At 47.7% G+C, this 26,406-nt stretch overlaps 1 protein-coding gene across 2 annotated transcripts in view; it reads right to left on the bottom strand.

The window, feature by feature from the left end:
* LOC137432735 (calcium-activated chloride channel regulator 3A-1) overlaps positions 1-26,406 on the bottom strand; it is a 115,670-nt gene that overhangs the window by 36,991 nt on the left and 52,273 nt on the right. For both annotated transcript variants that reach the window (XM_068124880.2, XM_068124881.2), the window contains 4 exons: positions 15,642-15,783; positions 15,305-15,532; positions 9,983-10,204; positions 9,608-9,785 (listed from right to left, as the gene is read on the bottom strand). In XM_068124880.2, the coding sequence (XP_067980981.2) occupies positions 9,608-9,785; positions 9,983-10,204; positions 15,305-15,532; positions 15,642-15,783 (770 nt within the window). The remainder of the gene's footprint in view (positions 1-9,607; positions 9,786-9,982; positions 10,205-15,304; positions 15,533-15,641; positions 15,784-26,406) is intronic.

Here is a 26,406-nt window from a genome sequence, read left to right as displayed (position 1 = left end):
TGCTCCATCATTTGAACACCTGGCTTTAAAACTCTCTGGTCGCACGCAGTCAGTCATGGCTGTCGTCTACCGCCCTCCCAAACCACACGCATCATTCCTGTCTGACTTCTCCTACTTTCTGACCCAGCTATGTTCCCTCTCCCCCTCAATCCTCCTCCTTGGTGATTTCAATATCCACATGGACTCCACTGACTCCACAATAACCACTGACTTCACTGATTTACTCACCTGCTTTAACCTCACTCAACATGTCGACTTTCCTACCCATATCCGTGGTCACATTTTGGACCTTGTCTGCTCCACTGGATTAAATTTGCACCATCTCTATGGCTCTGACCTCACCCTCTCTGACCACTTAGCCATCACTCTGACCATCAACATCCCCGCCCCAACACCAAGGCATTATCGCACAATCAACTTCCGTAAGCTAAACGCTCTTTCACCTACCTCATTCTCATCCACCCTCTCTGAAAAAATGTCCACTTCTCCCTTCATTGACCTCCACACCCCTTCTGACCTCACTGACTACTACAACCACACTCTCTCCTCCTGCCTTGACCAGCTTGCGCCTGTAAAAACCAAAACAGTTTCTTTCACCCATTCTGCTCCCTGGTTTACCCCTGAACTCCACCTGATGAAAACTCGTGCTCGCCAACTTGAAAGACTCCGCAATAAAACGGGTCTCACAGTTCACTCCCAAGCCTACAAGGACCACCTACAACACTACAAAGATGCCCTCTCCCGCGCCCGCTCTGCCTACTACTCTCAAATTATCCACTCTGGCTCCGGAAACCCAAAAGCACTCTTCTCGACAATAAACAAACTCCTCCGCCCCCTGAACACCACCACCCAGTCATTCACAGTAGACAACTGCATCTCCTTCCTCTCTTTCTTCCAACGCAAAATTGACAACATCTACAACAGCTTGACCACCGCCGCACCCGCTCCCCCTCCAACCACCTGCCCCCCCTTGTCCTGCCATCCCCTGTCTCGGTTCTCCCCAATCTCCCCTACTGACCTCTCTGAACTCCTCATAGGAATGAAAACTGCCACCTGCACTCTTGACCCCATCCCCTCCAGCTTTGTCAAAGCCTCCCTCCCTGTTCTCTCTCCACTTATCATTGCAACAATAAACTCCTCCCTGTCTACAGGCATCGTCCCACCTTCCCTCAAAATTGCTGCTGTTACCCCCATTCTAAAAAAACCTGGTCTAAACCCTGATACCCTAAACAACTTCAGACCCATCTCCAACCTACCCTTTCTGTCAAAAGTTTTGGAATGCGCTGTAGCCACTCAACTCAAACATCATCTCTCTGCCAATAACCTGTATGAAACATTCCAATCCGGATTCCGGTCCAACCACAGTACTGAAACTGCTCTCCTCAAAATCACCATCGACCTTCTCCTCTCCTCTGACGCTGGCAACCTCAACATTCTCGTCCTCCTCGACCTCAGCGCTGCCTTTGACACCATCGATCACACTATCCTCCTCACCCGACTTGAATCCACCTTTAACGTTACCGGCACTGCCCTCTCTTGGATTAAATCATACCTCTATGACAGATGCCAGTTCATCTCCATCAATAACTGCAAATCCCCCACTGCTCCCCTCCCCCAAGGTGTCCCCCAAGGTTCAGTTCTTGGCCCCCTCCTCTTCATCCTTTACCTGTCCCCGCTCGGTCACTTAATCCGCCGTCATGGTCTCCAATTCCACTGCTTCGCCGATGACATCCAGCTTTTCATCTCCACCAAGTTCGTCTCCACCGACACCCACTCTATCCTGACAAACTGCATCACTGAAATAAAATCCTGGCTTCAAATCAACTTCCTCAAGCTTAACTGTGATAAATCTGAAATAATCATCATTGGCCCAAAAACGCTCACAAAATCCACCCATAACTTTGCCCTCAACATCGACGGTATCCCAGTATCCACCTCCCCTCACATCCGGAATCTTGGCGTCATCTTTGACCAAACCCTTTCCTTCGACAAATACACTAAACAGATCACAAAGTCAGCCTTCTTTCACCTGAAAAACATTGCCCGTCTCCGCTCATCCCTCTCCTCCACGGCTGCAGAAACCCTCATCCACGCCTTCATCACCTCCCGTCTGGACTACTGCAATAGCCTCCTCTATGGTTCACCCTAAAAAATCACCAATAAACTCCAATACATTCAGAACTCCGCTGCCCGTCTACTCACCCATTCCCGGACCCGTGACCACATCACCCCCGTCCTTTACAAGCTTCACTGGCTCCCCATCCCCCAGAGAATCCAGTACAAAATCCTCCTCTTGACATACAAAGCCCTCCATAACCTGGCCCCATCCTACCTGGCTGACCTCCTCTCCAGACACACTCCCACCCGCAACCTCCGCTCTGCTGGTACAAACCTCCTGACCCCCTCTATCCGGACCAAATTCAGATCCTGGGGGGACAGGGCCTTCTCCATCGCTGCGCCCACCCTCTGGAACTCACTACCTCACACCATCAGAGACTCCTCCTCACTCACCACATTCAAAACATCACTAAAGACCCACCTGTTCAACACTGCATTCAACATTCAACCCACAGAATTTAACCCCTGACTATCTCTTCTCCTTCTCCCTCCTTTTGCTTTAAATATTTCCCTATTGATTCTTGTCTTTTTTGCAATTGTTGTTTTCATGTATTGTTATGCATTATGTTTGCCACTCTGTCAAAGCGCCTTTGGGCTTCTGGAAAAGCGCTATACAAAATAAATGAATTATTATTATTATTATTATTAAACACATATGCTAAAATCACATTATGCTAAAATAATTTATTATATAATAAATGATTTTAACATGTGATTAAAACATAATATCTTTGCATCAATATATTTAGGACAATTCATATATTTAGAACAATTCATAGGTATCAATGAGATACAAATGCAACATTTCAGAACCATATTTTTGGTAAAGGTTAACATATTTTTCTTAATAGTCAAATCTGACTATTGTATATAAATATGCACATAACTTTATCAAATATGTATAGTTTGGCATGATATTTGCAGGACATCTTACTGGTATCACTGGAGTAAAATATACCAAACTACACAAACATACCCACAGTAAAAGTCAAGATAAGTCGCGTGATTTGAAAATTAACAGAGTTCAGCTTTGAGATTTTTGGTACATTTTTGTGACTGATCTGTATATAACTTTATCAATTCGTTATGGAATGGCCTAATACTTCTTGGACACTTTACTGGTATTGCTGCGATGATATATGTCAAATTTCAGAACCACAGCTTCAGTACAACTGAAGTTATCAGACATTTTCTAAGTTATACATTTTCTATTTGTCCGGCCATTTTGTTTTTGGTATAAAAAAATTAAAAAGGCCCAAATCAATGGGCATCCACCTGAAATATGTTCAGTATGGGTCATATTACCTAGCTGACATGGATGCCTGCTCCTAACATTCCGTACCCCCTGAAGTGGAATTTGAACATTTTTCCACCAGTCTATATGTTGATTTTAACGTTAAACTTTATTGTTACATGAGATACATTAATGGATTAGGATTGCATAATCAATAACGGCCCAAATAATGTTGAACTTGGAGAGAAATGCATATGGAAATATACTCATAAATGAAATAATACCATAAAAATAAACAGGAACAAATACACAAGCATTTCAGCACTTAGTGAACATCTCGACTAATTCAGAACTTGTGAACATACACATGAAAACCTGCTTGGAGTTTGCAAAAAAGCACCGAAAGGACTCAGACTGTGAGAAACAAGATTCTGTGGTCTGATGAAACCAAGATTGAACTGTTTGGCTTCCGTCTGGCCACTCTGCCATAAAGCCCAGATCGGTGGAGTGTTGCAGTGATGGTTGTCCTTCTGGAAGTTTCTCGCATCTCCACACAGGATCTCTGGAGCTCAGCCAGAGTGACCATCGGGTTCTTGGTCACCTCTATTACCAAGGCCCTTCTCCCCTGATTGCTCAGTTTGGCCGGGCGGCCAGCTCTAGGAAGAGTCCTGGTTGTTCCAAACTTCTTCCCTTTAAGAATTATCGAGGCCACTGTGCTCTTGGGAACCTTCAATGCAGCAGAAATTTTTTTGTCGGCTTCCGCAGATCTGTGCCTCGACACAATCCTGTCTCTGAGCTCTGCAGGCAGTTCCTTCGACATCATGGCTTGGTTTTTGCTCTGATATGCATTGTCAGATGTGAGACCTGATATAGACAGGTGTGTGCCTTTCCAAATCATGTCCAATCAATTGAATTTACCACAGGTGGACTCCAATCAAGGTGTAGAAACATCTCAAAGATGATCAAGAGAAATGGGAGGCACCTGAGCTAAATTTCAAGTGTCATAGCAAAGGGTCTGAATACTTATGTCAATGTGATATTTCATTTTTTTCTTTTTAATAAATTTGCAAAACTTTCTAAAATCCTGTTTTCTCTTTGTCATTATGGAGTATTGAATGTACAGACTTGGCATTTAATATGGAATATATTTTTTCTTGACTTGGGTTTACTTTCTGAACTCATATATATACAGACTTGGCATTTAATATCGAATATTTTTTTTTCTTGACTTGGGTTTACTTTCTGAACTCAGTATATCAATCTGGTGAGTTTCTTTTACCCTTCGGTGATGTCTTTGTTGAAAGAACCATGTCACTGATTGTCTGTCGCAGCAAGAAGTCAATAACAGGATTTTATCACAGGTGGCGTGACAAAATGTAAGGACAGGTACATTTGACGATTGGCTTCACAATCGGGTATATAAGGGTTGTTGCGTTCTGTATTAGTGGAAAACAACTGCTGCACATCTACAAAAGTTATTGCCGCTTCCTCTGGAGATGGTCCGTCAACTTGACAATGCTGTTTGTCAGGGAGTGGTGGCTTTACGAAATTCTGGCATGAAACAGCGTACTATTGCTCGGCAGTATGGCATCACTCAAGGTCAGGTGTCAAAGATCCTGAAACGAAATGCTCAGAGGGGTGTCCCTACTCCAATACCGAGGCCAGGACGTTCACGCAGAACCACAAGGAGAGATGATCGCCAGCTGCACCGGTTAGTCTGCAATGGCCGTACCAAGTCAGCTAATCGGCTTAGGGCTGAGTGGCAGCAACCGACAAATGTGCCTGTATCCAGAAGGCTAGTCAACCAACGACTGGTTCAAGCAGGCTATCGTGCCAGGCGTCCCCTGAGAAAGCCACACCTGACCAGACAACACAGCCAGCGCCGATTGCAGTGGGCCAGAGAGCACCGTCAATGGCAGCCAGGACACTGGAATCACGTGACCTTCAGTGACGAGTCTAGATTTCTGGTCTATCGTCAAGATGGCCGCATCCGAGTGCGCAGACAAGTACATGAAGCCCACAACGAAGATTGTATAGTGCCAAGAGTCCAAGCTGGAGGTGGTGGGGTGACCGTTTGTGCTGCTTTTCATGCAGGGGGCAAAACTGACCTGGTTGTTCTGAATGGAAACCTGAACCAGTTCAAGTACAGGGTCATTCTGGAAGAAACATTGCTTCCATTTGCTCGTGCAGCCTTTCGAGGAAACTTTGTCTTCCAAGATGACAATGCACGGCCTCATCGTGCTCGCATGATCCAACACTTTCTTGCTGACCATCGTGTAGAGCATATGGAGTGGCCGGCCATGTCCCCGGATATGAATCCGATAGAGAACTTGTGGGCAGAATTAACGTGTCAAATCGACAACTTGGACCAGCAGCTTACCTCTGTGCGTGAATTGCAGCAGACTATTGTCACTCCATGGCAAGCGATTCTTGTCCAAACCTTGGCAAATCTCGTGAACAGCATGCCTCGACGTGTACGTGCTCTCCTGAATGCTCGTGGGGGTTACACGAAGTACTGAACTCTAATTTTACTGTCCGTAATCCCAGTCATAATTTAGCTTTTGTGTTTATTGAATTTTTTTTTGGCTAATGTGCAAAATAAAGAGATACTTCTGGAAAACGTACAGAAGTTTAACACAGTACTGTCCGTGGATCGAGTTCGATATCAGTTTACATCACTTTCAAGGATCAATTTATTTGCTTCGAAATGTCAAATGTGGTTTTTGTTTCTTTTAAAGGTCACATTAACAAAATCTAGAATAATTTAAACATAATTCCAATGAACTTTTGGTTCTAAGTCATCTTGGAAAGTAAGTTCACCCCCACAAAACAAATTATTCCATATTAAATGCCAAGTCTGTAGATTGATGAGGGAAAAAATGAATTTAATCGATTTCAGCATAAGGCTGTAACATAACAAAATGTGAAAAAAGTGAAGGGGTCTGAATACTTTCTGAATGCACTGTATATACACACACACACACACACACATATATATATATATATAAATATATATATATATATATATATATACACATATATATATATACACACATATATATATACATATACACACACACACACACACACACACACACACACACACACACACACACACACACACATATATATATATATATATATATATATATATATATATATATATATATATATATATATATATGGTCTGGGTGGCAGACAGGCTGTTGCTTCCTTGCGGGTTATGCGGTTTCTCGCGTGTGAGACATAATCAGTGGCTGGTGCTCACCATTAAAGTGAGGAGGTGCCTTGATTCACTTCATAGACGAGTTTGGTCCTCATTGGTTAGATTTTTTGTAGTATGCCGTGCTGATGAGAACGGCATGGTGTTGAAATCATGGGGACTCACTCCTATGGAGGAGGGGTCCAATTGTATGACCATGCATTCTGGCCGTTCAGGGTCAGGATGCATGTGTTTGAATGACTATGTGCTTCAGCCTTTGGGTTGAGGTGCATGTGTATGTTAATGGGACAGCCTTGATAGATAGTGTGCCTTGGCCGTGGGGTCAAGGTGCACGTCCAGGGCTGTTCAAATGTTTGATTTTTTTACCTTTTTTATTATAAAAAAGGCAGGCCTTAACTGCTGGCCTCAAAAGCAGAACGGCATGGTGTTGAAATCATGGGGACTCACTCCTATGGAGGAGGGGTCCAATTGTATGACCATGCATTCTGGCCCTTCAGGGTCAGGATGCATGTGTTTGAATGACCATGTGCTTCAGCCTTTGGGTTGAGGTGCATGTGTATGTTAATGGGACAGCCTTGATAGATAGTGTGCCTTGGCCGTGGGGTCAAGGTGCACGTCCAAGGCTGTTCAAATGTTTGATGTTTTTACCTTTTTTATTATAAAAAAGGCAGGCCTTAACTGCTGGCCTCAAAAGCAGAACGGCATGGTGTTGAAATCATGGGGACTCACTCCTTTGGAGGAGGGGTCCAATTGTATGACCATGCATTCTGGCCCTTCGGGGTCAGGATGCATGTGTTTTGAATGACCATGTGCTTCAGCCTTGGGGTTGAAGTGCACGTGTATGCCAATGGGACAGTCTTGATAGATAGTGTGCCTTGGCCGTAGGGTCAAGGTGCACGTCCAAGACTGTTCAAATGATTGATTTTTTACCTTTTTTTAATTAAAAAAGGCAGGCCTTAACTAAAGAACCACCTTTAGAGGCCATTTTTCCCCCACAGAGCAGGGGTTGGCCTTTTTTGGGCACCATGGCCCCTTTTTGAAGCAATGTTTTATGGCCGGATGCCCTTCCTGCCGCCAACCCTGTTAGTCGCCCCTTGCGACACACAGGGAATTACCAGTGAACTGGTACTCAATTTGCCGACCTCGCAAGGATGACAGGCTGAGTAAACCCCGCTGGTGTTAATTGAGCGATCGACTGGGATTCGAACCCAGGATCCTAGGATCCCAAGCCGGCAGCCTAACCACTAAGCTAACACCAGGCTGTATTGGGAGGGAAAGGTGAAGAATAATTGATTAATTAATTGCATAATTAAAATCAATAAACAATAATCATGAAATATTTTTAAAATCAATTAGCTAATAGCACACCTAAACCACCACTGCTTCATCCAAAGCTGTAACTTTTTGAAAATTAATTAAATAAGTCATTAATCGTAAAAGTTAAATAATTAATTGATTAATCAATAAATAATTAATTGATTAATTAATTAATCAATAAATCAAAAATATCCTTTATAGCCACATCACTTGGTCACTGTGATGTCCAAATATCAGCTTCCTTGCTCAAAAGGTGCCTGAGATATTGCCCAGATGAGAAATAAAATAAATAAATGATTAATAATGAAAATAAATAAATGATTAATAATGAAAATAAATAAATAATAATCATAAATTAATTTTGCAATTTATCAATTGGCTAATAGAATACCTAAACCACCACCGTTTCATCCGAATCTGTAACTTAAAAAAAATAAAAATTAATCAGGTCATCAATCAGATAAATTAAATAATTAATCGATTTATTGATTAATCAATAAATCAAAAATACCCATTGCAGTCAAATCACTTGGTCATTGTCGTGTCCAATTATCAGCTTCCTAATTCAAAAGGTGCCTGAGATATTGCACAGATGAGAAAAAATAATAATAGTAATCATAAAATAAATAAAGAATGAATCAATTGGCAAATAGAATACCAAAACCACCATCTTAACTGCTGGACTCAAAAGCAGAACGGCATGGTGTTGAAGTCGTGGGGACTCACTCCTATGGAGGAGGGGTCCAATTGTATGACCATGCATTCTGGTGCTTTGGGGTCAGGATGCATGTGTTGTGATTGACCATGTGCTTCAGCCTTTGGCCAAAGGTGCATGTGTATGCTAATGTTTTTTTTTTAACCTTTTTTTTTTTTTTAAATAAATAAATAAAAAGGCGCCTTCAAAAGAGACAAATAAGCCCAAAATCTGGATTGGCGGCTCTGCTTTATGTTTAGCCAATGGGGACCAAAGAATGAAATCACTGTCTGTCGACAGAGTGGCCGGGCTGAGGCCACCGGGACTGAGGTGACGCTTTGGTGTCGGACTTTGGTCCACAGGAGATGGGACAGCGCTTGTCACACTGTTATGTTGTTGATATATAGATACATACATACACGGATATCTAGTGGATTGGTTGAAAATTGATGATGTATGTGATTTTGACCTTTTGACCCACTGACCTAAAAAAACAATAGGCTTCCAGTTTGTCATGACCTCTATCAAGTGGTGAAGGTCTGAGTAAGAATGTGTCCTGTAAAAATGTGCTCAATCAAAAATCTTCCGTTTAGCAGTACTTCGAAAAATAGTTATGCTGTTTCATCCCCTGCGGGCAGACTAGCTGTGAGATTCAGCATTCAGACGTATAGTTTGAAAGACCCTTCCCATATCCTTTTGTCAAGATTGTGCGGGGTAAGTTGTTTTGTGAGCTCTCTAGTTATTTATTGGAGAAAAGCATTGATATCTCCACATCATTGTCCTGCACACAAGGTTTGTACCATGTCCTACATGAGCCTTACACATCGTCAGTACTTCTTGTAATCATAATTTATTCCATCAATCTATCAATGTTATAATTTTATTTTATTTTCCTCTACAAGAGCAATGTTCATGGAAGAGCAAGAATTCATTTACAATGCAAAATCGCAACATGATTCATCGAATGGGTTCTCCAACAAAAACATTACGAGTGCAATAATTGTCTCCCTTCATCACTTACTTGTAATTGTGGATAGTTTTTCCAAATTCTTGTCGGCAGATGATCCCAGGGCGATGGTGTGAATGACGACTCCGCTTTTTTTAACCGCTTTAAAGCACATACTTATGCGTTCGTCCTTTCCATCCGTCATCAGAACGAGCTCATCTCCTCTTGTTTGCCCATCATCTTGTGAAACCACCTGGATCATTTTCATCAAAACAAAAATGTCTTTTAAATGTACAGTATCAGGCAATCACATTGATGTATTCTCCTTTCGCCATTGATGGTCACGTAACATTGAGCAGGAAATTCCATTCTCTTTTTAATTTTAGACGCCCTTTCACTGAGGGCTTATTACTGTTGAACTGAATTAAACGGGATCTACTTAATACGTACTTTGAGAGCGAGTTGGATTCCTGAACAGATAACGGTTCCACGCTCAGCAGTGGTGGGCAGTCTGCTAAGGAGTTTCACACGGCTGTTTTTGTTTCGAATCTCCACAAGATCGCTCTGAATATGAGGAATGCTGTTGAATGTGACAATCCCAATTTTGTCACCATACTGCATCTGCATGATGTAAGCTTCCACAGCTTGTCTTAATCGCTGAAGCCGATTCTCCTGCAAAAAAAAATGCAAAAAAAACATCCGTTTTGGAATTTTCATACTAACGAGAACTGTAACCTGACCAATACAATTAGGACTTCCGGTTTCCGGTCGTGGCAGCTTTTCTTATCTCGTCCAAGTGACCTGCTTCCACAGTTAAATAAATTTCTGGATTTGTATCTGTTGCTAGCATTTGTAGTCCACTTTTGCTCAGACTTTTATGTGCCTATTTTGTAATTTTGATCTTATGCCTCTGCCTCAGTTCGATCGGACTACTCGCACAAGCATTTGGTGTTGGGGATGCCTCTTCGCAGTGGTTGTACCCTCCAATACAAGTCGGGGGCCAAATCTTCCCCATTCTTCACTGCTGCCTTGGATTTGTCAGGACAGTCATGGTCAGGGTGCCGATCGGTCCCCCATGAACTGGCCCTTACCCTCTTGTCTGTCTGTCTGTCTCTCTCTCTCTCTCTCTCTCTCTCTCTCTCTCTCTCTCTCTCTCTCTCTCTCTCTCTGCCTCTCTTTCTCTCTCTGCCTCTCTTTTTTCTCTCTCTCTCTGCCTCTCTTTTTTTTCTCTCTCTCTCTCTCTCTCTCTCTCTCTCTCTCTCTCTCTCTGTCTCTCTCTCTCTCTCTCTCTCTCGCTCCCTCTCTCTCTCTCTCGCTCTCTAACTCTGTCGTGGCCCTGACTTGGTGAAGGCGGGTGTACACCATCCTGGATGTGGGGGTACTCTGGGTCGTTCCTGGGAGATCGATCGGATGTCTCAGTGCTGCGGACTTGTTTGAGAGAACTGTCCGGGGCTATAACACAACAAAAACAACAACAACCCTTTGTTGTGCTTTCTCCCATTGTCTCTCATCATCCCGATTGACACCCTCACTGTAATTCCTTCTTTATACCCTCTATAAAACAACCCACGACCTCTGAACTCACGTTTTGATGGCCGACCCATATCATTCCCTGGCCAAGTGTTTGACAAGCCTGCTTCCTCATTCATTCACGAGCCTCGACTCTGTATACAAAAAAAAACAAAAAAAAAAACTCCTTGCTAAACTTTATCTTTCACCAGACTTGTTCTTCTTCATCCTGCCTCAAAAGCAATCCCTCGCTCCCTTATTCTTCTCAAAATTACCACAAATAAATAAAATACCACTCATTCTGAGCTCATTTCTGAAGCCATTTCCAAAATAATTTCTTTCATCATCTCTCCTCTTCCTCCTTCCCTCTCACTATGTCATCTCAAATATTTTAAGGACAATTTTACAATGTTTAATCTTCCCACACATTTATTTCCAAATGTCCTACTCCCATAATCCTTCCGCTTCTAACCTTCCTTTCTGCTTAATTCCTGGATTGCTCACAAATCTGTGTACTGTCTCCCATCGCGCCCATACAGCCCTGTCTGTCTTCGTGCCTTAAATCACCCATCCTGCCATTCCAATCCTGATGTCTGCCTTCATCTTTCTGCTTTTAGAATTCTCAAATCAAACCGGTTTTGTAAAGAGTGCAGGTTACACTGCTAAACCCCTTCACATCAATACACTTCCCCACATCATCTCCCTCACGCTTCGGTACCCACACACCTGGTGCCCATTGACCCCCACCTCGACCCCTGTTCTCTGTGTTGCCCAATTATATGTTGCCTCTCTGCTTCCCCAAAGCTCCACCCCTCTCTGATTCTTCCATGCTCTAATGCCTCTCTGCTTCTTCCATGCTCTGATGCCTCTCTGTTTCCCCAAAGCTCCACCCCTCTCTGCTTCTTCCATGCTCTAATGTCTCTCTGCTTCTTCCATGCTCTGATGCCTCTCTGCTTCTTCCATGCTCTGATGCCTCTCTGTTTCCCCCAAAGCTCCACCCCTCTCTGCTTCCCGAAAGCTCCACCCCTCTCGGTTTCCCAAAGCTCCACCCCTCTCTGCTTCCCCAAAGCTCCACCCCTCTCTGCTTCCCCAAAGCTCCACCACTCTCTGCTTCCCCAAAGTTCCACCTCTCTCAGCTTCCCCAAAGCTCCACCCCTCTCTGCTTCCCAAAGCTTCACCCCTCTCTGCTTCCCAAAGCTCCACCCCTCTCTGCTTTCCCAAAGCTTCTCCCCCTCTCTGCTTCCCCAAAGCTCCACCCCTCTCTGTTTCCCAAAGCTCTACCCCTCTCTGCTTCCCAAAGCTCCACCCCTCTCTGCTTCCCCAAAGCTCCACCACTCTCTGCTTCCCCAAAGTTCCACCTCTCTCTGCTTCCCCAAAGCTCCACCCCTCTCTGCTTTCCCAAAGCTCCACCTCCTCCCAACTTCCCCAAAGCTCCACCTCTCTCTGCTTTCCCAAAGCTCCACCCCTCTCTGCTTTCCCAAAGCTCCAACCCTCTCTGCTTTCCCAAAGCTCCACCTCCTCCCTCCTTCCACAAAGCTCCATCTCTCTCTGCTTTCCCAAAGCTCCACCCCTCTCTGCTTTCCCAAAGCTCCAACCCTCTCTGCTTTCCCAAAGCTCCACCTCCTCCCTCCTTCCCCAAAGCTCCATCTCTCTCTGCTTTCCCAAAGCTCCACCCCTCTCTGCTTTCCCAAAGCTCCAACCCTCTCTGCTTTCCCAAAGCTCCACTCCTCTCTGCTTTCCCAAAGCTTCACCCCCTCTCTGTTTCCCCAGAGCTCCAACCCTCTCTGCTTTCTCAACACACTGACTCCTCTCTGATCAGAGTCAACTGTCCATTATCATCCCTCTAGGCTCGAATGATCTTTACCTCCGCCACTAAAGGTGGATAGAGGTTATGTTTTCACACCTGTCTGTCCGTTTGTCCATTTGTTACTTGGCAATTTTTTTTTTTTTTTTTTTCCAAGTATGATGATCACTCCGGTTTGTGCGTTTGTTTGTCTACCCACTTATACTTGCCTATAGGTCACAATTTTAAACCGATCTTCACGACTTCATCAAATGGTAGAGTTTGTGGTCCTACAAAACCCTATATATATTTTAAGGTCAAAAGGTCAAAAGGTCAGCATAGGCCAAAGGTCAACCACTTTTTTTCAAATTTCTAAAATCCTCAATTTTCATCCGACTGACTTGAAATTTGAATGGGATTTACATATCGGCTAATTGAATTCAACCACGAACTATTTTTGAGATTAGCTTAGGCTGAAAGGTCAACATAGGCCAAAGGTCAACCACTTTTTTCGAATTTCTAAAATCCTCAATTTTCATCCGACTGACTTGAAATTTGAATGGGATTTACATATCGGCTAATTGAATTCAACCACGAACTATTTTTGAGATTAGCTTAGGCTGAAAGGTCAACATAGGCCAAAGGTCAACCACTTTTTTCGAATTTCTAAAATCCTCAATTTTCATCCGATTGACTTGAAATTTCAATAGGATTTTCATGTAAGCTAATGGAATTCAACAACCAACAATTTTTGAGATTAGCCTAGGCCAAAAGGTCAACATAGGCCAAAGTTCAACAACAATTTCAAATTTCTAAAATCCTCAATTTTCATCCAATTGACTTATAATTTAAATGGGATTTTCATATCAGCGAACTGAATTCAACCACCAACTATTTTTGAGATCAACATTGGCCAAAAGGTCAATATAGGCCAAAGGTCAACCACTTTTTTTCAAATTTCTAAAATCCTCAATTTTCATCCGATTGACTTGAAATTTGAATAGGATTTTCACATCAGCTAACTGAATTCAACCGCAAACTATTTTTGAGATCAGCATACGCCAAAGGTCAACAACAATTTCTACTTTCTAAAATCTTCACTTTTCATCTGATTGACTTGGAATTTGAAGGGGATTTTCATATCAGCAAACTGAATTCAACCACCAACTATTTTTGAGGTCAACATATGCCAAAAGGTCAACATAGGTAAAGGTCAACCACTTTTTTCAAATTCGTAAAATCCTCATTTTTCATCCGATTGACTTGAAATTTGAATAGGATTTTAAAAAGGATTTTCATATCAGCTTACTGAAACCAACGACCAACTATTTTTGAGGTCAACATCGGCCAAAAGGTCAACATTGGCCAAAAGGTCAACATCGGCCAAATTTCTAAAATTGTCAATTTTCATCCAATTAACTTAAACTTTGAAGACGATTTGCATATCAGGTCACTGAATTCAACCACCAATTATTTTTGAGGTCAAAAGGATGCTCTATTGAATGCCATTCTACTTTGTTCTGTTTTGCCAAGTGTCGCTCTATGTGATTTTTCAATTTGTGTGTTTGTGAACAAGATATCTCAAAAAATTGTGGACAGATTAGGACAAATTTTGGCAGATATGTAGCGTGTGTGACAAGGACGAAATGATTAGATTTTGGTGAAGATCCGAATTCGGATCCGGCTACTAGAACTTTAAAAGTGATTCTTCACCATTGGGAGATAGGGCCAAAAATGATACATAGCAGGATATCTCAAAAAGTTGTGGACGGATTTGGACGAAACTTGGTGGACCGATTGTGTGTGTGACAAGGAAGAATCGATTCAATTTTAGTGAAGATTCGGATCCGGCTAGTATAATTTTTAAAGTGATTCTTCACCATTGGGAGATAGGGCCAAAAACGATACAAAACAGGAAATCTCAAAAAGTTGTGGACGGATGATTTTGATTAAATGTGATTCTGTATTGTGATTTTCTGGTCTACTCTGGGATACAAAACGTAAACTGTTCACCTGGCAGAGGTACGCTCTCTACTGAGTGCCGTTCTAGTTCTACCTGCCTTTGTCATATCAATGGGAGAAATAACTAATTGATGCAAACCCACCTCCTCTTTTAACTCCCTCTCATTCATGTTCGGTTCACTCAACCACACATATTGCTTCATTTTCTCCTCGAAAAGGAATCGTTTCATAGATTTTGGTAAATTGTGTAAAACAAAATGATATTTCATTCCCATTGTCCTCTGTAACATGCATGGAACAAAATTTCGCTGCCATAGCAAATCTTCCATAAAACTTTCAATTGCAAACAAATAAAACCGACCTCAAACATCCATGACATCATAACATATTCAAGGCGGTTTCCATTTTAATTCATCATGGGATGTAATATCACTCATTGTACACATTTTAAACATGTAGACGAGGGTTAACCCAACCAACGATCTTGTAAAGGTCACATCAATCAAATACGTACTCACTTTTTTCATACTTGCAGAAGTATCCAGCACCAAACAGAACACCGGTTTTGATGAGTAAAGATAAATAAATGTTGGTAAAGTAGAAGTCACCGTTACAGGTGAGTTGGTGTCGTTTTTGAAATCCTCACTTTTCATCATGACATCCCATGTACTTTGATGATTGCAAAACCTATTCTGTAGATTTGGAGCTTCAGTGTTGTGTGAGGTTTTATCACAAAATTTAACAATCTGCAAGAGAAATCGAAGTATATTATTCATGAAAGTGATATTATTGAAGAAGCAATAATTTGATCATTGCAGGAGGAGATACCGACGTGAGTGAGACAAGAGAACGCACGCTTGGCAGATACTGCTGGCTCATGACGGAGGAGGTTGATGTCTGGACATTGTCGTACGCGAAATAGCAATGCTCATCTGGAAGTCCAGTTTCAGTGTCTTTGCGACAGGACTCCATGTTCCAAGCGATGTCAAGGTTGCACCTACAAAGAGGTCTGGCTTGTTTGTTTGCACATCGCATATTCCATTTCACTCTGTTCAACTTTATGCACTTCAATCGTGTACAACCATTGTACAAAAAAATCGTACATACTTATTGGTGCACGTTTCTAAAGAAGAAAAAATAGGGGCAATACCCCTAGGTGCTCACCTGGTAGAATAAGGCAGTATACTTCATCAACTAAAGGTATTTTGAACAGTATCACAGTATTTTAAACCAATTTCAATGGTTGCTAGGAGACAGGGTCCACATTGACCCCCTGCAGATCCCCTTAGACCCTCATTTTCTCAATTTCGTGAACAAACTTGAGTTGCAACATACTGTAGCGGTTACCGCTGGATGCACACAATCGCCTTGCACCGGCCAGAACACGGCCAGACGCGCCTCTCCCGGGCATGCCCGGACTCACTGTTCCCGGGCACGCCCGAACCTCCCGGGCACGCCCGGTCTCGTCTTTCCCGGGCATGCCCGGTCTCGCCTTTCCAGGGCTCGCCCAGAGCGTCCGGGCATGCCCGCTATCGCCTTTTCAGGGCTCGCCCAGAGCGTCCGGGCATGCCCGCTATCGCCTTTCCAGGGCTCGCCCAGAGCGTCCGGGCATGCCCGCTATCGCCTTTTCAGGGCTCGCCCAGAGCGTCCGGGCATGCCCGCTATCGCCTTTCCAGGGCTCGCCCAGAGCGTCCGGGCATGCCCGCTATCGCCTTTCCAGGGCTCGCCCAGAGCGGGCATGCCCGCTCTCGCTTTTCCAGTGCTCGTCCAGAGCGCCCGGGCACGCCCAGCCTCGACTTGCCAGGCCGCAGCCAAACACGCCCGGGCAGGTCCAGACTCGCCTTTCCAAGGCTCGCCCTTGACACCCGGGCATGCCCGGTATAGCTTTTGCCGGGCAAACTTCCCGACATAAATGTGTATATACTAGGGCATGCCCGTACTATATCTATATCTAAAATTATATCCCCCCCCTCTATTTACATGAAATGGTTTGGTCCAAAGCGAAGGGCTTGCGAGTGGTGACAATCCCCCCCCTCTATTTACATGCAATGGTTTGGTCCAAAGCGAACGGCTTCCGGAGTTTGGTAAAGAAATCGCCATCGCGTGCACAAACGCGCAGGAAAGCGAATGAATCCTGCTCAGCCTGCTCAGCGTCGACGAGTCTGGCATTTCACTCAGGCCAACTGGCACGGTCTTCAAGCAGCCATCAATCATCTGGACTGGTCTCCCATCTCTACCACCTCTGACATCAACTCATCCTGGGAATTCTTCCAAAGTAAATTGCTCTCTCTCATGCACAGATTTATCCCATCTCGTCTTCAGTTGTCATACCCTTCCTCCCGTCCATGGTACACGGAATCTTGTGGTGAGGCTGTTGCCCAGAAACAACTTGCCTTCGTCTCCTGGAAAGCAAATCCAACGGAAGGAAATCTCATTTCCTTTCACAAAGCCCGAAACAAGTGTGTGTCCACCCTCAGGAGAGCCAGGAAACAATATCTCTCCGTTCTCAAGACCGAACTCTCTTATCTGTCTCCCTCTTCCAAATCCTGGTGGCGTCTGGTCAAATCCGTTTCTGGTGTTTGTTCCCCCTCCATCCCCTCCCTTACCTCAAACGGCTACACAGCTGACTCCGCACGTGAAAAAGCTGAATGCCTCAACTCTGTGTTTGCCTCTAAATCTTGTGTCCCAAACCCATCCCTCTCTGTACCCACCATACCCAGTCGTACCCTGCTGCTCCTGGACTCCGTGTCCTTTCCTCCTGACAAGGTGGAAAAGTTTCTGTCAACCCTCGACTCTGATTCTGCAACTGGACCCGACGGCATCAGCCCACGGGTCCTAAAATCCTGCTCTGCTGCTCTGTCTCACCCTCTCTCTGTTCTCTTCACCCTCTCTTTTGCTCAAGGTCAACTGCCATCTGCTTGGAAATCAGCCAACATCACCGCTTTGCACAAAAAAGGTGCAAAAACAGATCCTAGCAACTACAGACCAATCAGCCTTCTCCCAATTATCAGCAAAGTCATGGAATCCATCATTGCTTCGGATATGAAATCTTTCCTCTTCTCCAATGGCTTGATCTCTGATCATCAATTTGGTTTCAGACCAGGTCACTCTACTCTGGACATGCTGCTTCTGCTGTCTCAACAATGGATGGAGGTCCTCAATGCCAAACAGGAAATTAGAGCTGTCTCCCTCGACATATCACGTGCCTTCGACACGGTCTGGCACCCCGCTCTGCTCACCAAACTCTCCTCCTTTGGTATCCATGGAAATCTCCACGCATGGCTGGCGGACTTCCTCTCTAGTCGTCGTCAACGTGTGGCCCTGAATGGGTTTCTCTCATCTCCTCTTCCTGTTCAGGCTGGAGTTCCCCAAGGCAGTGTTCTGGGCCCCGTGCTTTTTCTGGTCTTCATCAATGATCTCTCTGACTCTCTCGAAAATCCTCTCTATCTCTTTGCTGATGACTCCACTCTCTGCCGCTCCATTCCTCTTCCCTCAGATCGGCAGTCTGCTGCCTCCTCACTCTCGGAAGACCTGGACAAAATCACAGACTGGTCAAACAAGTGGAACATGTCTTTCAATCCTGACAAATCTCACACTCTTACTATGTCTCTCCGAAAAGATCGACTGGACAACCCTCCCATCTACTTTCTCAACAATCCTCTCCAAGAAGTTCTGTCGCTCAAGATTTTGGGTCTCACTATCTGCCATGATCTTTCTTGGGAAAACCACATTTCCAAGCTGGCCTCCAAAGCCAGTCGCCGACTGGGCATCCTCCGTCGTGCGAAGTCCTTCCTCGGCACACCTGAGCTCCTCACCACATACAAGGCTTTCATCCGCAGCTCAATGGAATACTGTTCTCCCCTATGGGCCGGTGCTCCTGCCTCACACCTAGCTCGGCTTCACGCTGTTGAAACCAAAGCTTTCAGAATTATTGGAATCTCCCGCGATGAAGCTATCTCTGAGGGCCTTTCACTCACTCACCGCAGGCAGGTAGGTGGTCTTTCTGTCTTCTACCGACTCCTCTCCGGCCTTGCACCCCCAGCTCTCTCTGTGCTCTGTCCCCCAAATATTCCTACAGGTCGCACAAGATCTGCCAGCAACCCTCTGATGGTTAAACTGCCGAAATCTCGGCTCTCTGCTCACCTTCACTCTTTCATTCCTCTTTTCTCCCGCCTCTGGAACAAACTCCCTCACTCCCTTCAATCCCACTCCTCCCTCCAGGTCTTTAAAACAGCTGTTCACCACCATCTCTTATCTTCCCCCATCCAAAACCTTGATCTTTTCTACCCCCGCTAATTCACCCCAGATCCACCTTGTTTGAAATTCCAACTTCTTTCCTGGAAGTCCTGGCAGTGTCCATATGTTTTATACCTCTCCCACGCCCCCCCCCCCCAAGCCCTCGCCCTCTCTCAGATCTCTCGATGTCTCCATGTCTCTCGGTCACTGCTCTCAAATGTTGTGTTTGTGTCCTTCCCCCTCTCTCCCCATCTTGTCTACCGCTCCCTATGTTATATGTTTTATGTGTCGGTTTGTCTTTCTGGGTGATTAATGTTCGCTCTTTCACGAGCCTCGACCTTGTATACAAAAAAAAAAAAAAAAAAAAAAAAAAAAAAAAAAAAAAAAAAAAAAAAAAAAAAAAAAAAAAAAAAAAAAAAAAAAAAAAAAAAAAAATCGCAAATTCGTTTTTATTAGTTGTAAAACATAGTTTAACGCCAACATAGTTTGCAAACGTGAAATAAATGAATACGCTCTCAAATGTGCCATCCGAGGCAGAGTGTGCCCGCCACGTTCGGCACACGCGATCGTTCGCTGCTCTCTGATTGGTTGAATCGTTTTTTGGACATAGCTCGGTAAGTAATTGTCCGATTAATATGAAACCTTGAAAAGGCACATCCTCGGGTCCCCAGCAATATACCTGGCAAGTTAAAAGTATATCGGACCCGTGGTTGTCGAGAAACAGCGGTCACAGACAAACGTACAGACAGAGATTACTGGAATTATAGATAGACTAGGGCATGCCCGTACTATATATATGCCCGTACTATATATCTATCTAAAATTATATCCCCCCCCTCTATTTACATGAAATGGTTTGGTCCATTCGCAACGCCAAAGCGAACGGCGAACGGCTTGCGAGTACAGTGACAATCCCCCCCCTCTATTTACATGAAATGGTTTCGTCCATTCGCAACGACCACAGAACCCCCCCCTCTATTTACATGGAATGGTTTGGTCCATTCGCAACGCCGGCACACGCGATCGTTCGCTGCTCTCTGATTGGTTGAATCGTTTTTTGGACATAGCTCGGTAAGTAATTGTCCGATTAATATGAAACCTTGAAAAGGCACATCCTCGGGTCCCCAGCAATATACCTGGCAAGTTAAAAGTATATCGGACCCGTGGTTGTCGAGAAACAGCGGTCACAGACAAACGTACAGACAGAGATTACTGGAATTATAGATAGATATTGCTGCCCGATAAACGGGCTTGTCAGAATACCTGAGCTGTTTTGTTTCAATAAAGCAACTCGGACGAATTCCGTCTTTGGTCGCGTCAATTCTTTCGACTCGCGTTGGAGCGCAGTTCCTTCATTGGTGACCTACCGACATGGATACGGCAGTGACGCTTAAACTGCCTACCTTCTGGGAGGCTCACGCGGCTGTTTGGTTCGCTCAGGCGGACTCTCAGTTCGCCCTGCGAGGCATCACCGCGGACGACACCCGCTTCCACCATGTTGTGGCGGCGCTCGGTTCCGCCACCGCGGCCCGTGCCTTGAGCCTCCTCGAGCACCCGCCGGCTGCTGACAAATACGACGCGCTGAAGACACTCCTCCTCGACGTTTTCGCCCTCTCACCGGCAGCACGCGCACGGCGCCTGCTCGCTGTGCCCGAGCTCGGCGACACGCGCCCGTCCGAGCGCATGGACTATATGCTCTCGTTGCTCGGTGAGCACTCTCCGGATTTTCTGTTCCGCGAGCTGTTCCTTCGCCAGCTGCCTCACCCGGTACGCCTCGCCCTGGCTGGCACGTTGATCACGGATTCCCGCGCCCTCGCCAGGGAAGCCGATAAGATCTCCTTGGCGGGCCAGCACATCGGCGCGGTTACCTGGAGCCCGCCGCCGTCCGAGGCGACGCCCACGACACCCGAGCGCCCTGCGCGGTTGGAGGCCGAACTGCCGGTGCAACTGGCGGCCGCCACGCCGCACCGCCCGCTTCCGACACGACGGCCGGGGCCTCCACCTGACCGGGCATGGTGTTATTACCACGCCAGGTTCGGACACAAGGCTCGGACGTGCCGGCCCCCGTGCACTTTCGGCAGGTCGGGAAACGGCCGGGCCGGCGTTCATTCCCAGCCATGAGCGCCGGCCACTCGGGCAACATGCTGTTTATTTGGGACAAAGCGTCTGGGCGGCGTTTCCTGTGTGACACCGGCGCCCAACTGAGCGTCATACCCGCCTCCGAGCAGGACATGCGGGACGCCGTTTGCGGCCCCTCTTTGGTCGCTGCTAATGGCTCAGCCATACGCACTTTCGGCCCACGCGTCGTCACCCTCTGCTTCAGCAGCCAGCGTTTTCAATGGACTTTTGTGACCGCCTGCGTCCCCATGGCTTTGCTGGGCGCCGACTTCCTCTGCGCGCACGGGCTGCTGGTCGACGTCAAACGTCGTCGCCTTGTCAACGCCGAGACCTTCAGCTCCCTGGCGTGCACGATGAGCAGCTCCGCGCCGACCGAACTGGCGTGCGCCCTCCCGGCAGCGAACGAGTTCGCTCGCCTGCTCGCGGAATTCCCGGCCCTCACGCGGCCGACGTTTTCGGCCGTCGCGGTGCGGCACGGGATCGAGCACCACATACCCACTATGGGCCCGCCGGTCTACGCCAGGGCCCGCCGCCTCGACCCGGCCAAGCTCGCCGTGGCGAAGGCCGAGTTCGACGCGTTGGAGCACCTCGGCATCGTGCGGCGCTCCGATAGCGCGTGGGCCTCGCCACTGCACATCGTGCCAAAGCCGGGGGGTGGATGGCGCCCGTGTGGCGACTACCGCCGTCTCAACGACGCTACCACCCCCGACAGGTACCCGATCCCGCATATTCAGGACTTTTCCGCCCGTTTGGCGGGACGGGTCATCTTTTCGAAAATTGACCTGATACGGGGCTACCACCAGGTACCTGTCCGGGCGGCCGACGTCCCGAAGATGGCCGTCATCACGCCGTTCGGCCTGTTCGAATTTTTGCGGATGCCATTTGGCCTCAAGAACGCGGCCCAGGCGTTCCAGCGCTTGATGGACGGCGTGCTGCGCGACCTGCCGTTTCTTTTCGTCTATCTGGACGATATCCTCGTCGCCAGCACGTCCCGCGCCGAGCACCTCCTCCACCTCCGAACACTGTTCGGTCGCCTCAGCGAGCACGGCTTAATTGTCAACCCGGTCAAATGCCACTTCGGCGCGACGACCGTTGACTTTTTGGGCCACCGCATCACCAAGACCGGGGCCGTGCCGCTGCCGACCAAGGTCGAGGCCATCACCACGTTCCCGCGTCCCCGTTCCATCAAGGCCCTCCAAGAGTTCCTCGGCATGGTGAATTTTTATCACCGATTCGTGCCCAGCGCTGCTCAGCTCATGCGGCCCCTTTACGAGGCCCTCCGGGGCAAGCCGGCCAAGCATGACATTGTTTGGTCCGCGGCCATGGAAGCGGCCTTCGCCAGCGCCAAACGGGCCCTCGCCGACGCAACGCTGCTGGCTCACCCGGTGCTCAACGCGCCCATCGCCCTCACTACGGACGCCTCCAACTACGCGGTGGGCGCCGTCCATGAGCAATGGGTGGACGGGGTTTGGCAGCCACTCGCTTTTTTCAGCCGGCAACTCCGGCCGAACGAGTTAAACTACAGCACGTTCGACCGCGAGCTGCTCGGGCTATTCCTGGCCGTTCGCCATTTCCGACACCTCCTGGAGGGCCGCCCGTTCACGGCTTTCGTCGACCACAAGCCGTTGGTCTACGCAATGGCTAAGGTCACGGAGCCGTGGTCGGCCCGCCAGCAGCGCCACCTCTCCGCCGTGTCGGAGTTCACCACGGACATCCGGCACGTCGCCGGCAAAGACAACGCCGTGGCCGACTGTCTTTCTCGGGCCAGCGCGAACGCGGTCCACCTCGGCGTGGACTTCGCGCTCATGGCGGCCGACCAGACCACCGACGCCTCGGTGCAGGCACTCCGTGCGGCGGACACGGGCCTCCGCCTGGCCGACATTCCCTTCACGGGCACCGTCCTGCTCTGCGACGTCTCCCAGGGCCAGCCTCGCCCCATCGTGCCCGTTTCCTGGCAGCGCCGCATCTTCGCCTCCATCCACGGCCTTTCTCACCCGGGCCGGAAAGCTTCTCAGAAGCTGGTGTCGGCGCGTTTCGTCTGGCACGGCCTTCGACGAAACATCCGCGACTGGGCCAACGCCTGCACAGCCTGCCAGCGGGTCAAGGTCCACCGCCACACCCAGGCCCCGCTGGCACCTTTCGCCGTGCCTGAATGGCGTTTCGACCACGTCCACGTGGACCTGGTGGGTCCCCTGCCCCCCTCGCGGGGGTTCACCCACCTGCTCACCATGGTGGACAGGACCACCAGGTGGCCGGAGGCCGTGCCCCTCGCCTCCACCACCACCGCTGACGTGGCGCAGGCATTCATCGCCACCTGGGTCGCGCGCTTTGGCGCACCAGCGGACATCTCGTCCGACCGCGGCCCACAGTTCACGTCTGAGCTTTGGGGCGCGGTCGCCCGTTCGTTGGGGGTCACGCTGCACCGCACCACGGCCTACCACCCCCAAGCCAACGGGTTGTGCGAGCGGTTTCACCGCTCCATGAAGGCCGCACTCATGGCCGGCCTTCAGGACGACGGTTGGGCCGACCGGCTGCCGTGGGTCCTTTTGGGCCTTCGCACGGCCCCCAAGGAAGACCTCCAGGCGTTCTCCGCCGAGCTCGTCTATGGCCAGCCGCTCCGCGTCCCAGGCGAATTCGTGCCCGACGCTACCAGTCCCTGGTCCGCCGCTCGCCAGCGCTCGGACCTCCAGGAGGCCGCCCGACGATTTGCCCCCGTGCCGACGTCCCGCCACGGTGGCCCCCAGTCCTACGTCCCCCCGGCGCTTCGCACAGCGGAGTACGTCTTTGTGCGTCATGACGCGCACCGGGGGCCACTCCGGCCGCCGTACGACGGGCCCTTCCGGGTCCTGCGACGGGGCGACAAGTCTTTCATCGTCGACTTCGGCGGCCGGCCGGACCGGATTTCTGTGGACCGCCTCAAACCGGCGCACATGGACGTCGACCGACCACCACGGTTGGCCCTTCCTCCGCGGCGAGGCCGCCCCCCGTCCACAGTTCCCCCCGCTCGACCACCCACCACCATGTCGGACCCCTCCCCACGACCCTCCAGGGGTCGCTTCGGCCGGGTCATCCGGACCCCCCTTAAATTGACCCTGCCGGTGCAGGTCGATTCTCGAGGGGCGTGTGTAGCGGTTACCGCTGGATGCACACAATCGCCTTGCACCGGCCAGACGCGCCTCTCCCGGGCATGCCCGGACTCACTGTTCCCAGGCACGCCCGAACCTCCCGGGCACGCCCGGTCTCGTCTTTCCCGGGCATGCCCGCTCTCGCCTTTCCAGGGCTCGCCCAGAGCGTCCGGGCATGCCCGCTATCGCCTTTTCAGGGCTCGCCCAGAGCGTCCGGGCATGCCCGCTATCGCCTTTCCAGGGCTCGCCCAGAGCGTCCGGGCATGCCCGCTATCGCCTTTCCAGGGCTCGCCCAGAGCGTCCGGGCATGCCCGCTCTCGCTTTTCCAGTGCTCGTCCAGAGCGCCCGGGCACGCCCAGCCTCGACTTGCCAGGCCGCAGCCAAACACGCCCGGGCAGGTCCAGACTCGCCTTTCCAAGGCTCGCCCTTGACACCCGGGCATGCCCGGTATAGCTTTTGCCGGGCAAACTTCCCGACATAAATGTGTATATATATTGCTGCCCGATAAACGGGCTTGTCAGAATACCTGAGCTGTTTTGTTTCAATAAAGCAACTCGGACGAATTCCGTCTTTGGTCGCGTCAATTCTTTCGACTCGCGTTGGAGCGCAGTTCCTTCAATACCAAATATAATTTTTGGCAAGTTTGGTCACAATCCCATCAGCAGTTTCGGGGAAGAAGTTGCAAGTTTTTACGGACTGACGGACAAAGAACAAACTAGAACGCCACTCAGTAGAGCGCATACTCCTGCCGTGGGTCAAGTTGGAATAGTACAATTTCACAAAAGTTTGAGGGAGTAGTTCAGTGACAACACAAGACAAGACAACACAAGACAGACACTGCACAGATATATATTTAGAATATATAGAAGACAATGTAAAAAAAAAAAACAAGGCAATTTCACTTACATTTTCGGATTCAGCGTTCAATTCCATATAGGTGAGTGTATTTTGAGGCATGTGTGACTTCAAATAAAATTATTGTAAGCAAGAAAAACGTTTGTTTCATTCCTTAGGGATACAACATGTAAAACTGGCCCAAACGTCAAAACAAAACTCGCTCATTTTAAGTCGTACAAGCTAATGCGACCACTCATTCTTCTGGGAAGAATCCCGGGCACATGCTTGTCACACGTATGTCACCTAAGTCTTTAGAAGTTCATCAAATACTGACACCGCGATTGACATTCGCTGAGGTAAATGTTGATATCTCTTCTGAGGTAAAAAACAAACAAAAAAAAAACAGTTTTAAAGCATTATACGTATCAAACGATACATTTTATGAAACGGGGAAACCTAATGCACACTTTGCTGGTTTTAAAATGACAGAATATCTCTTTATTAGAGAGAAAAAAAAGAACATTGAAGACAACGCTGCTAAAAAAATACACCGCTCTAACGCATAACCACAAGTTTAAACTACATTTACAACAAATATGAAAACTATTTTCATATCACAATGTTAAATATAGAATATATAGAAGATAATGTAAAAAAAAAATGAGCCCTACCTTCCAATGGTAAAAAATTCCCAATTTTTTTTCCTGGATCCGGAATAATATCCTGAGCTTCACCAAAAACTAATCAATTCTTCATTATCCCAAGGGCAATCATCCCACCAACTTTCATCCAAATCCGTTCAGAACTTTTCCAGATATCTTGTTCACAAACACACGACCACACACACACACACACACACACACACACACACACACACACACACACACACACACACACACACACACACACACACACACACACACACACACACACACACACACAAACAAACACACACACGGACGGACACGATCAAACGCATTACTCCCTGGCAGGAGTAACGATGCGCCAGCCCATACACTCCCGGGAACTATGTTCCAGGAGACCTAAAAATCATATCAAGAAACATTTGGGCTCGCCATACCTTTACATGCAAATTAATTTTGGTACGGTACACGATAGTTAAACTACTAGACCAACGATGTTATTGCAAACTGTGAAAACCCTAACTTTTTCAACTCTCCAAACTGTGGATTCATATTCTTATGCACATTAAATATGGGGTGTACATAAAGGTGCATCGTTGCCTCCAAAAGATTCTTGGAATCACATAGAGAGACCATATCACAAACAAGTGGTCGAGAGAA

This window comes from Myxine glutinosa, chromosome 8, assembly GCF_964187855.1.
Source record: "Myxine glutinosa chromosome 8, kmMyxGlut1.1, whole genome shotgun sequence".
In the NCBI taxonomy this organism is placed as follows: domain Eukaryota; kingdom Metazoa; phylum Chordata; class Myxini; order Myxiniformes; family Myxinidae; genus Myxine; species Myxine glutinosa.
This window is presented reverse-complemented; position numbering and strand designations above follow the sequence as displayed.